This window comes from Corvus moneduloides, chromosome 9, assembly GCF_009650955.1.
Source record: "Corvus moneduloides isolate bCorMon1 chromosome 9, bCorMon1.pri, whole genome shotgun sequence".
Lineage (NCBI taxonomy): Eukaryota > Metazoa > Chordata > Aves > Passeriformes > Corvidae > Corvus > Corvus moneduloides.
This window is the reverse complement of record NC_045484.1, coordinates 7000848-7011961: the sequence shown is the minus strand read 5'-3', so window position 1 is coordinate 7011961 and position 11114 is coordinate 7000848. Positions and strand designations below refer to the sequence as shown.

At 57.6% G+C, this 11114-nt stretch overlaps 2 protein-coding genes across 2 annotated transcripts; one reads left to right on the top strand and one right to left on the bottom strand.

The window, feature by feature from the left end:
• Positions 1–371: 371 nt before the first annotated feature.
• Positions 372–3517, bottom strand: PLPP6 (phospholipid phosphatase 6). The gene is made up of 2 exons (XM_032118563.1): positions 3017–3517; positions 372–1173 (listed from the first exon to the last, which is right to left on the bottom strand). Exons 1-2 carry the CDS (start codon positions 3417–3419, stop codon positions 803–805), a joined length of 774 nt encoding a protein of 257 aa, XP_031974454.1. The 5' UTR covers positions 3420–3517; the 3' UTR covers positions 372–802.
• Positions 3518–3889: 372 nt separating this feature from the next.
• Positions 3890–9986, top strand: FAM78B (family with sequence similarity 78 member B). The gene is made up of 2 exons (XM_032118562.1): positions 3890–4200; positions 5565–9986. Exons 1-2 carry the CDS (start codon positions 3938–3940, stop codon positions 6085–6087), a joined length of 786 nt encoding a protein of 261 aa, XP_031974453.1. The 5' UTR covers positions 3890–3937; the 3' UTR covers positions 6088–9986.
• The last annotated feature ends 1128 nt before the right edge of the window (positions 9987–11114 follow it).

The following is an 11114-nucleotide window of genomic DNA, read 5'->3' as shown; positions in this document are numbered from 1 at the left end:
GCTCTGCAGGACTCTCTGCAACCTGGAATATGCTAACGATCAGGAATTGCTGTGAATGCATTGTACCCCCTGAGAGACTGAAAGTCCTGTGGAGGGAAAAAGGAACTGGGAAGCTCTGGACAAAAGCTGCACGAGCAGGCTGCTGCTGGGAGCTGCTTCCCCTGTTACCCACCGGATGATCAATCCTTCAGTCCCACTATTCTTTCCCCACGGCTCTGGGAGCCGTGTGCTCAATATCTGGCCTTAGTGCAGCACTTAAATTGAGAGCAATATGGAAGAGATTGCTTAGGAAAGCAAAGCTCTTTCTAACTGTGAGGAGAGACCCCCATGGGTCCCCTCCAGGCAGGTGTTGTAGAGCAGGCTGTGCAGGGTATACTTATGACAGCAGCATGAACAGTGTATTTATAGGATACAGATACAGGGGTGATTGTAGAGAAACCTCTGCAAGTCACAGCTACCATGTACACCATGGGCTATTGCAGGTGCCCAGTGAGCGCATGCAGATTCACAGTATTAGCAGTGAGCTGCCGGATGAGTGTGCTGAGCCCTCCCCAGGCTCTGCAGAGACCGGTTTTTGTCACCAGAGAAGAGTCAGTGCAGACCCTGCCTGACAGCTGACCAGGAGGGCAAGAAAGCACCAGACATCTGAGTGCAGGCCCTGGAGCCTGCAGCACCGCTCGTGTAGAAGTCTTGGCCAGACTGATGTGGTTTAGGATGCGAGTTCAAGTCCCAGAATCCCCTTCCTGTGCGTGCTCAGAACACCAGCACACGGCCCCTGCTTTGTGATGAAGCCAGCGGTCGGTCAGTGGCTCCAGAGCGCGAAGAGGGCGGGCGCGGTGGCCGGGGACAGCCAGCAGTGCTCCACCACGCCGTACAGTGCATAGCCCAGCAGCAGCCCGAAGAGCACGTCTGTCATGTTGTGCCTGCCCAGCATGACCCGGGAGATGCTGACGATGAGAGCCCAGAGCACCACGAGCACACGCAGCGGGACGGCCAGGACCAGGTGGCGCAGGATGAAGCGGCAGACGAGAGCGGCCCTGGTGGCGTGGCCCGAGGGGAAAGAGTACTTGTCCACAGAGATGGTGACGAACATGTCCATCTTGTTGTGGGTGGGCCGCGGCCGCTTGACGAGCCCCTTCACCACTGCCACCATCACCAGGTCCAGCAGCAACGCTGGGAGAGACAGGAACAGGGGGTTACTTAAAGCAGAGCGATGGGTTAAGGGAGCACTTGGCTGCTCAAAGCTGCCAGAGGGCAGCGTTATTCCCCACAGCTGCAATACCCAGGAACGCAGAGCACAGCACCCAGCTGCTCCCGGTCTTCTGCAGCAGCATGAGCACATCCTCCACCTCTACTCCTCTGCACACATCCCTCCTGCCCCGCCAGACCCTTGGCCTGCCACAGCCAACAGGGCTCTGCCCAGCCTGCACCCCAGGGCTTTTCTCTCTGCGCAAAATCTGATCTTGCCATGACTTGGGGCTCAATCTGCTCCTTAATCTGAAGGCGGCACAGGCATTAAGTCCCCACAGCTCCCTTCCTGGTAGTGCTGACTCTGCATTGCTCTGTCTACCCTGGTGACTGGGGTCAAAACAGCTGGGTGAATGATCAACCCTCTCTACTAAGGCACAGGTCAGTGGGAAAGGCTCAGAGTTGGTGTGGTGCCAGGGTTCCTGGGATGTGGCTTCTCCCTGCTGCTGGGGAAAAAGTTAACCATGCTTTGGTTTCCAAGAGATGATTAAAGGACAATTTATGGTGGCTTGCCTCCTGAGAGCCAAAGGCTGTTGTAATAGAAAAGGCAAAGTACCTGTGGTAAGTGTTCAGCCAGTACTTGGCAAGAGCAGCTTCTCATGTAGGGCAGAGGGTGCTTTCTCCATCCCTGTTAGCTCATCTTAGCACAGCACTCACAGCCAAGGCTACTTCTTCCAGGGAAGTTGTGTAAGAGACCAACTTCTGTTTGTTCTAAGACTTGTTTCTGGACACTAAATCTTTTGGTCACTTCAGTTCATTTCCTTTGGTTAATCATTTAAGAACAAATTTCCTTTTTTTTTCACATGTAAGTCTAGATCGATTGCTTCTTCTCTTTCTACACAGGATTTGGGAGATTCAAGTTGGACATGAGGGAATCCTCCTTCCCCACATGGGTGCTGCAGCCCTGGGACAGTTTCCCAAAGAGGTGGGTGGCTCTGGCCCAGAGCACTGAGGTCTGGACAAGGCCCTGGTGCTGGGACAGATCTCCATGGAGCAGAAGTTAGGCTGGAGGCCCCCACAGCCCTTCCCACAGCTCTGCTGTGGGGCTGTAATTTAACCATGTGCTGCTAGATGAGAAAGATGCACAAACCTACGTTTCCCACCAAGCAAATTTCAATTCAAATTCTAAGTGTGAGATCCTAATTATTTGCAACTTAATACAAGAGTAACAACAAGGAATCTGAGAAAGTCTGGTGCTCTGGAGGTACTACAGTTTCTAAATAAGCAAAAAGGAGTACTCTTAAACATGCCTAGGCTACTCTGTGTGTGTGTGTCTAATACTACACCACGCCAGATTAACATTCATGCTTTAAATCAAGTTTTCTCACTGGCTGGTACAGAACAATCCACCAAGGCCCTGCCTGCAGGGATCCAAGGGTGAACGTCTGTGTGCCAGAGCAGCTTTCCAGGGAAAGGGCTGGTGTCTCAACACTAGGAAGCTGCACCAAGAATGTGCTGTTCTGACAAGCTTGAAGAGCTAAACGAGGCTTCATCCCTGAGAGTTTTTTATAACTGCAGGAGCAGTTAAGCTGTCGAGAGTTTTGCAGTGCATGGTTGCAGTGGTGACAGATGAGTTGTACCGGTGCCACCACGCCCTTAAGATGTAGGGTCGCTCCCTTTGCTACCAGGCATCCCAGATGAGCCTGCACAGGTTGCTCAAAATCAGCTGCTGTCCTCGGGGCTTAGGTTTACCCAGCTCTGCCCCACCCCTCGGGCCCCCCTCCCCAGCCCCTGCCTGCAGAACCCCGGGGCGAGCCCCCCGCCTCACCAAAGAGCAGGTTGAGCAGCACCTCCCTGGCTGCCGAGCTGTCACTCTGGCAGAGCCCGTAGAAGGTGCCGAGCAGCCAGGGGATGCCATGCCCCGACACCTCCACGACCTTCATGAGGGGGCGGGCGCTGCCCCAGGCCGAGCCCTCTCCAGCGCACACGCCCAGGCGCTTGGAGGCCCAGAGGTCGATGGCGAGCAGGGAGCTGAGGGCGATGCCCACGAAGGACGGGTTCAGCTTCATGCAGTCCTCCTCGGGCAGCGGGGCGGCCGCGGCGCCGCTGGACTCCTTGCGGCGGGAGGGGCTGTCGGGGGCGGCGGACCCGCGCTGGCTCAGGGACAGGAACTCCAGGCGGCCGCCGCTGCCGCCGGCGCGTCGCTCGCGGCTGCTCCGGGGGCTCGGCATGGCGACGGGAGGCGGCCTGCGGGAGGCCGGCGCCGGTCACCCGCTGCCGGGCCCGCTCGGGACCCAGCATGTCACCCTGCCCGGGGCCGCCTCCCTCTCCCCCTCCCCGCGCCCTGGCCGGTACCCCCCGCCCCGCGCTACCGCACCGCCGGGGCGCGGTTCCCCCCCTCTCGGTGCGTCCCCGGCGTGTCCCCAAGGACGCGGCGGGTGCGGTGCGCCCGCGCTTCCCCCGCTACCGGGTGGCCCCGGCGCCGCTTCCGCTTCCTGTTCCGCTTCCGCCCGTGACGCACGTGGTCGCCGCGGAGCCCCCGGCGCGCCCCGCCCACCGGCGTGCACGTGCCCGCCTCGGCCGGCATACGGCGGCCGGCGAGGGCCGCAAGAGGCGCGGCGGCAGCGGCGCCTTCGCCCTGCCGGCGCCGGTGCGGGCGCCGTGCAGCGGGCGGCGATGCGCGGCGGGCGGGCGGCGGCGGGACCGGCCGCCCCCCCGGGCCCGCGGTGACGGCGGCTCGGCCGCGGCCATGGGGTGCCTGCAGAGCGTGGCCTGCAAGGCGCGGGTGCGCCGGGAGCAGATCGTGGTGTCGGACGTGTCGGCCACCATCGAGCCGGCGGCCACGGCCATCGAGGAGAGCTCGCCGGTGGTGCTGCGGTACCGCACGCCCTACTTCCGCGCCTCCGCCCGTGTCCTCATGCCGCCCATCGCCCGGCGGCACACCTGGGTGGTGGGCTGGATCCAGGCCTGCAACCACATGGAGTTCTACAACACCTACAGCGACCTCGGCGTGTAAGCACCGCGGGCGGGCACGGGGCCGGGCACGGCACCGGGGATGGGGGCACGGGGGCCTGGGCGGGCTCCGGGCTGCGTACGGCGTTGGCTCCCCGGTGCGGGCACCTGCCCTGCTTCGCCCGCAGGCACCCTTGTGCTGCACCCCCGGCGCCCCGTGCTGCACCCCCGGCGCCACGTGCTGCCCCTCTACCCCACCTCCGCTGCCGCAGCCACGCACGGGCAACACCTTCACCCCAGCACCCTCTCCCCGCCGCCACAATTCCTGCTCCTCGCGCCCCACAGCGGCTCCTGCACCATGCTGGTGGCCTGGAGATCGCCCTTCCGAGGGCTTTGCGGCCGCTGTCTCCCACCAAGCATCGTTTTTTCTTTGGGACTTGGACGTGAGCGCGGGCAGTGCTGGGGGAGTTGCCCCCTTGGCTTGTGTTAGAAGAAGGAAAGGTTGCGGTGCTTGGCAGAAGTGGTGGCTGGAAAACAGCCTTTCCCAAGGCTGAGTGTACGGGTGACTTGTGGGGATGCTGGGAGGCTCTGTGTCCGTGTCTCATGCCTTTTGAAAGAGGTGGTGCAAGAGGGGAGATGTCCAGAGGGGTCTGTTCTGTAGCTCGTTGGTGGGCTCCTGCTGCTGGTGCCACAGATGTGGGTGCTGGGGGAGCAGCAGGCCCTTATGCTGCCTGCTTGCATCCTTGTATCATGTCAGATTGGTGTGTGTGGGGCACTGGAGCACTTGGGGACATTGGAGTGAGTGGAGGTCATCATTTGGGGGGGAGGCAGAAGTGTGGCGCCAGCCCCTCTGCTCCAACACTACTCCCTTGTAATTGCCATGCAGGCCTTGCCATAGCCACACAGTGTTGGTAACATGGTCAGCAGCAAAGATTTGGGCTGAATTCCACCCCCCAGCCATATTGCAGGGATTTTGTTGTGCCAGTGGCAAGGCATAATTGTGGGATTTAATTGTTGTTCATGTCTCTGTATTTAAGGTATAAAAATTGCAGACCTCTTGGTTGGGGTTGCAGACAGGCTGGGCCATTGCCCTGGTCAGGGTGCTGCAGCTGGTGGATTGGGAAGGCTGTGCTCCAGTGCAGGAGCCGATTAAAGAGAGAGTGACCCCAAGGAGCCTCAGCAGTGGGTTTTGGCCCAGTCAGTTTAATTGCAGGTTAATTAAAATGGTATTGTGTTGGCAGAGCAAAGGCTTGAGCTGGACATGTGGGTCTCAGTAAAGGAACAGAAGCTGAATTTGTTCTTCAGGTTGTCTCTGAGAGTTTGCTGCTGGCAGGGAGAGGGTCCCTGTGTTGCTGGCTTCCCCATCCCTCACTGGGCACTGTTTCTGACATTTCCCTGCTCACCTTTCTCTTCCCATTCACTAGGTCAAGCTGGGAGCTGCCCGACCTGCGAGAAGGAAGAGTAAAAGCCATCAGTGACTCGGATGGTGTGAGCTACCCCTGGTATGGAAACACCACAGAAACCGTGACCCTGGTCGGGCCCACTAACAAGATCTCCAGGTTCTCGGTGAGCATGAATGACAATTTCTACCCTAGTGTGACGTGGGCTGTCCCTGTGAGCAACAGTAACGTGCCATTGCTGACCAGGATTAAAAGGGACCAGAGCTTTACCACGTGGCTCGTGGCCATGAACACAACCACCAAGGAGAAGATCATCTTGCAGACTATAAAGTGGAGGATGCGAGTGGACATTGAGGTCGATCCCATGCAGCTGCTGGGGCAGCGGGCACGGCTGGTGGGAAGGACTCAGCAGGAGCAGCCGCGGATCCTCAGCAGGATGGAGCCCATCCCACCAAACGCACTAGTGAAGCCCAACGCCAACGACGCCCAGGTCCTCATGTGGAGACCCAAGCGAGGGCAGCCCATAGTCGTGATACCTCCCAAGTAGGGTAGTGCCAGGCATGCACGTGAGGACTTGGGTGTCCCCAGCCTGCTGCAGACGAACAGGGTTTCCGAGCCAAAGCAGACCTCTTGGGTTCTCCTGCCTTTGTTGTTGTGGTTGGAAACGTGGCTCCTCCTCTGTCAGAAATAGAGCCTGGCTGGCACAAGGGCGCAGAAGAGGGTTTGCTGAGCTGGAGGGTTTCCCAGGAAGTGGAATCGAGTACTTGCAGCTGGCGCAGAGGCTGTCTGACCTAAAGGACTCGTCTTTCCTTGCAGGGCAGTGCAAGGAGCATGAGTGTGGTTGAACTGTGCCCGTGGCAAATGCTGCTTTCCACCCAGATGGAGCGAGGAGCACGGCTGTGCCTGCTGGCAGCGGGGGCCGCTGCGGTGACCCTTCCCGCCGGGATGCTGTGTCCCTGCCGTGTCCATACCTATGCATTTCGGATCGATAATCCACCCCTCGCCCGCCTGCTGGGATCGGGCGGGAGGGCCGGGAGTGGGGTGGGAACGGGCAGAGCTGGGGGGCTGATCAGAGCCTGGTGCTGGCTGGTGCCACTGCCAGGAGGGTTTTCTGCAGCCCAGGGGGAGCAGGACACGTTTTGCATGCGTCTGGGTGTGTTTGGAGTAGTTGTGAGTGTAGGACATGCCATAGCTCTTTTCTGTCTTGGAGTGAGATCTAAGGGCAGGTTAGATGTCCTTTTGTTTTAAGGTGCACTAAGTCTGCAGTTCCTCTGCCTCCCTTCCTAAGTCCCGCTGACCTTTCTCTTATGGAAGCAAAACCGATTCTCAGCCGAGTGAGAAATGGGGAGCAGTGCCCCTTCTCCCAGCCCAGGTGCTCTCTGGCTCTGTGTGTATGGGGTACCCAAACTGGCTCAGAGGTACCCCTGGACTCACTTGCTTCACTGCAGACCCCAATCCCTTGCTAGAAGTCAGGTGCTTGCTCATTTTCCACGCAAATACTGGCTCACATGGAGACCTCCTCTTCCTCAGTCACCCACAGCAGGGTGGCTACTGGCTGGGCCACCAGTGGAGGGGACAGCACACCTTGTGGTAACTTTCCAGGCTCTGCAGGGATGGGCTCTCCTCCTGGTGGGTGGAAGGCAGGGATGTGAGTGGTGGCTGTTCAGGGCAGGCCTGGGTTTGCCTGGGAAGGAGGAGGTGAATGTGCTGCTTGGGCGCTGCCTCCTGCTGCTGCAGTGCTTGGGAGGGGTAACAAGGGGATTTATTTGCCTTTCTCCTCACCCCTTGCTGCCTGGATGGCTGACATTGGCTGGTCCATGGGGCAGCATGGTGCTGTGGGATGCAGCTGGCAATTCCCAGGACCTCACCCTGGAGTTGCAGCAGAGGCATAAACCATGGCTGTGCTGCTGCTGCTCTAGGTGCTCCATCACTCCTGGGCAGGTAGTTACAGCTTTTGCTGCTTTCTCTGCTCTGTCCTCCCCGGCATGAGCCCTGCAGCTCCTCCAGCTCGCAGCCCTGCCTTCATACTGCGGGGGTTTGTGCTGCCCTGGGGATGCAGGTCATTCCTGCTGGGAGGGTCCTATGTGCTGTCCTGCTGGCAGGAGAGCCTGGGGAGGATCGCTGGGTGACGCTTCCATGCAAGGCCTTTCCTGAGGTGCTGGCAGTGCTGCCCTCAGCCTGGCACTGGGACGCCCAGCCTGGCGCTGCCCAGCTCCCTGTGCCAGCACATCCCCGCGGCTCCGCTCCCGCAAAGCTTCCAGTGCGGCTCCTGTTTTCCAGGGCGGGGTGTGCACCCCGGGCCCCGCCAGCACAGGGGCTCCTGAGGCAACTTAGACCAAAAATCCCTGTAAAATCCCCGTGCTATTTATTGTCCTCAGTAGTGTTTGCTGCTGATGCAATTCTTTATTTATTTTTCCTCTGGGAGTGTTGCATTTTGACGCCTTGACGCAACATTTCCCTGTGCCGGGGGCGGCACTCCTGCTCCTCCTGCCCAGCCTCACACTGGGCTGGAACCTGCTGCTTTTGGTGCCTATGTCAGGGTTTTGCAGGGGGCTACAGCCTTGCTGTGGGACAGGTCTGGAGGGAGAGAGGGCTTTGAGCTTTGGTTTGCTGTGTTTTCTGAAGCAGAGCTCCCACAGGGAGCTTGCTGGCATGGGAAGATGTCCTGCTCTTGTGAGACTCTGGTTTTGTCCTGGTGTGGGACTGATGGCAGCTTTTGCAATGACTGATGTTTTGTTTCTCAAAAAGTGTGTGTGGAGATGGGTTAGAAACTTGAAACACAATTTTCCTTAAGGATTGGGGGAGGAGGGGTAAGTACCTTTTGGTTTGAAGTAAAGCAGGTGTATACTTTTGAGCCAGCGGGACAGACGTATCTCTGGCAGCATTAGAGCTAAAATGCCAGAGGAAGGGGTTCCACTATAAACAGGTAGCTCCAAGGTGGGCTTCCTGTTGGGAGAGGATGCTGTGTCCAGAGGCTGTGTGAGCCAGCTCCCCAAAACCCATGGGAAAGGGCTGCATGCTGGCTGTCAGCCCAAGGAGCTGCTGTGGCACCAACGTGGCATCCAGAGTGGGGATGCTGCTGAACTCATTGCCATCTTTTGGCATTTGCTGGCCAGTCTGAGCCTTGGCACATTGTTTGCCATGACACTGAGACAGCAGTAGCTGGATTTCTGTCCGTGAATGTCTGCAACATCCTGGTGCCAGTGTCAGGCTCTGTGCCTGGCTGTAGCCCTGTGCCTGAGCCCCCGGGGCTGCCCCAGCCTGCAGGCAGGTGGTGGCTGAGCCCCGGGGCCATGCCTGAGTTCACCTCTCCAGGCTTCTGGCAGGCTTCCATTCCCGCTCCTCTGATGGCTGGATTTGATGCACTTAACTTGGTTTGATGTGTGGGTTGTCTTTGTGGGCATTTCCCCGTTAAAAAAGAAGAAAAAAAAATGGTTTGCAAGAATTGTTTGCAAAGAAACCCGTGCAAACAGTGTTTACAGAAATGTGCAGGCATTTTGCATGTTGGCAAAAGGTGTGTGTTCATACCTGGGTGGAGGTGTGGGGTGAGCCCAGCTGTGGGGCTGGTGCTGCTCAAAGTAAAAAGGGGGAGGTGGTGGGCAAGAGCTCCCACATGAGTCTGGGTTTGGCTCATTCCCCGTGGCTGGATGAGCACTCAGATCCCTGGGCTTGGTGTTCAACCACCCCATGGGGATGCCTGCCCTGCACTCCACTTCCCCACCAGTACCCCCTCATCTCAGGGAGGGGCAGCTCATGGAAATGCCCACCCTTACGCTCCCTGTGCCCTGAGCCTTGGGGTGCCCCTTCCCTTCTTCCCATCCTCCGGTCACTTATTTATTTATTTATTTATTTAAGTTATTTATTGGTATTTATTGACAACTGGAAGTCGGGGGGGGAATCATTTCTGCTGCACAGCAGGGGCAGCTGGGTCTCCCCCCCCACCCAGCCCCCTGCATTTTGGGGTGCTGCTGGGAGCACCTCTGGGGAGGGATGCTTGTGGGTCCCCACGCTCCCATCCCCTTTTTGTGAGGGAGAGGAGTCACACCGGTGCCTGCAGGGAGGGCACCCGGTGCTTGCCCCCTTCCTGCAGAAGCTCAGAGCCCCCGCGCTCCCTCCTGTGCCCATCCCTATTTATTGACCCGGCCTCCTGGCACTTCTCTGTCTAGCTCCCACTGGATTTGCTGTTTCCAGTTCCTGGAGATGGTGGGAGGAGCCAGGACGTATGAATGTCACTATGGAGAAAAGACCAAGCCAGGTATTCTGCTGCCGTGTGGGGAAAATCGGAATGAGAGGAAAGCTGGTTTTGCAGAGTGCCTTAAACACAAATGACTTTACTGAGTAGGGGGCTTGGACTTCTGTCTCTGGATGTTATTACCAACTCGAAAAATGTTGCATTTCACTTCTCTGGGATTAAAAGAAAACTACTCGAGCTGTACTGGAACCAAACCTTGTGTTTGCTTGAGTCTCTCTGGCTGGTTTGTAACTCTGGGCCCACGGCAGCACTGTGAAGCAGGCAGGAATTAATGGAATTTCAATCATCAGCCCCTGCCTGCCTCAGCAGTGGGACCAGTGGCTGTCCCTGCTGGCTGTAGAGCCCTTGGGTCTGCTGAAAGGATTTGTTCCACTTTGTCCTGACTTGCAGGTAGCTTCAGTGGTATCCCAGAGTGGTTGTGCTTCCCCAGTGCCCTTCCCCAGGGGATGCTCAGAGCAGGCTCTTTGCACTAAGGTTGCAGTGGGGCTGTGTCCTTCTAGAAAATTTGGGCAGTTGGTTGAAAAGCTTGGAGGAGGCAGATATTCCTTTTTTTCCTTAGGAAACCAGATCAAAGTGAGGGAACAGCAAGAAACTCAGGAGTTCGGGCAGACCAGCCAAGGGGAACTAGGAAAGCTGCCCTTCCCCCTCCCCTTCTTGCGGAGTGGAAGAGTGAGAACAAAAGTCAGCCCAGAGACCAACTGTTCCTATCTTCTAGTCAAAATAATACATGGGAATAATACAGAGTTTCATAACAAAGGTTCATTTAAAAGCCATTTGGGGAAATATGCCAATATTCACTGCATAGTTCCTGAAGGCAATTAAAAATTAATAAAACCTTTTTATTTTGGGGGGGTGGGTGGATAATGAAAGAGGGTTGTGGGTGCTGCCCCAGGATTAGTCTGTGGGGTTCTGAAGGGGGATCTCATTGCATCTGGTGCATTGTTCACCTTGAACATCAAACCTGCCAGTCCCCACTTGTGCCCCAAGACAGCTGGTTTCTTTAACAGCTGCTCCTTTTGAGCGCTGCTGATTGTGCTGGGCACTGAGGGATGCTGGCAGCCAGCCTATGAGCTATTCGGCAAGCAGGTTTCTTTCCTACTGTTACATTAAAACATTGTCCATCTCTTGAGAAATCCCTGAGATGGCGGTGTGGGAGAGCAGGCAGGAGTTTGCACAGCTCATGTTGTGCCTGCTCATGCCCTGGGAGCAGGGACGGGCCCCCTACCCAGCAGCTAAGGGCAGGCCAGGCTGAGACACATTCTTCCTTCCCAGTAGGGGCAGTGCAACAGCCTTGTCTGAGACCGTGTGCCCCAGGACAACCT

Excerpts from the sequence above, each read along its gene's own strand:
- PLPP6 (XM_032118563.1), bottom strand. The coding sequence starts at position 3,419 with ATGCCGAGCCCCCGGAGCAGCCGCGAGCGACGCGCCGGCGGCAGCGGC. Across the intron at positions 1,174-3,016 it reads GCTGCTCAACCTGCTCTTTG|CGTTGCTGCTGGACCTGGTG; the intron begins GTGAGGCGGGGG and ends TGTCTCTCCCAG.
- FAM78B (XM_032118562.1), top strand. The coding sequence starts at position 3,938 with ATGGGGTGCCTGCAGAGCGTGGCCTGCAAGGCGCGGGTGCGCCGGGAG. Across the intron at positions 4,201-5,564 it reads ACCTACAGCGACCTCGGCGT|GTCAAGCTGGGAGCTGCCCG; the intron begins GTAAGCACCGCG and ends CCCATTCACTAG.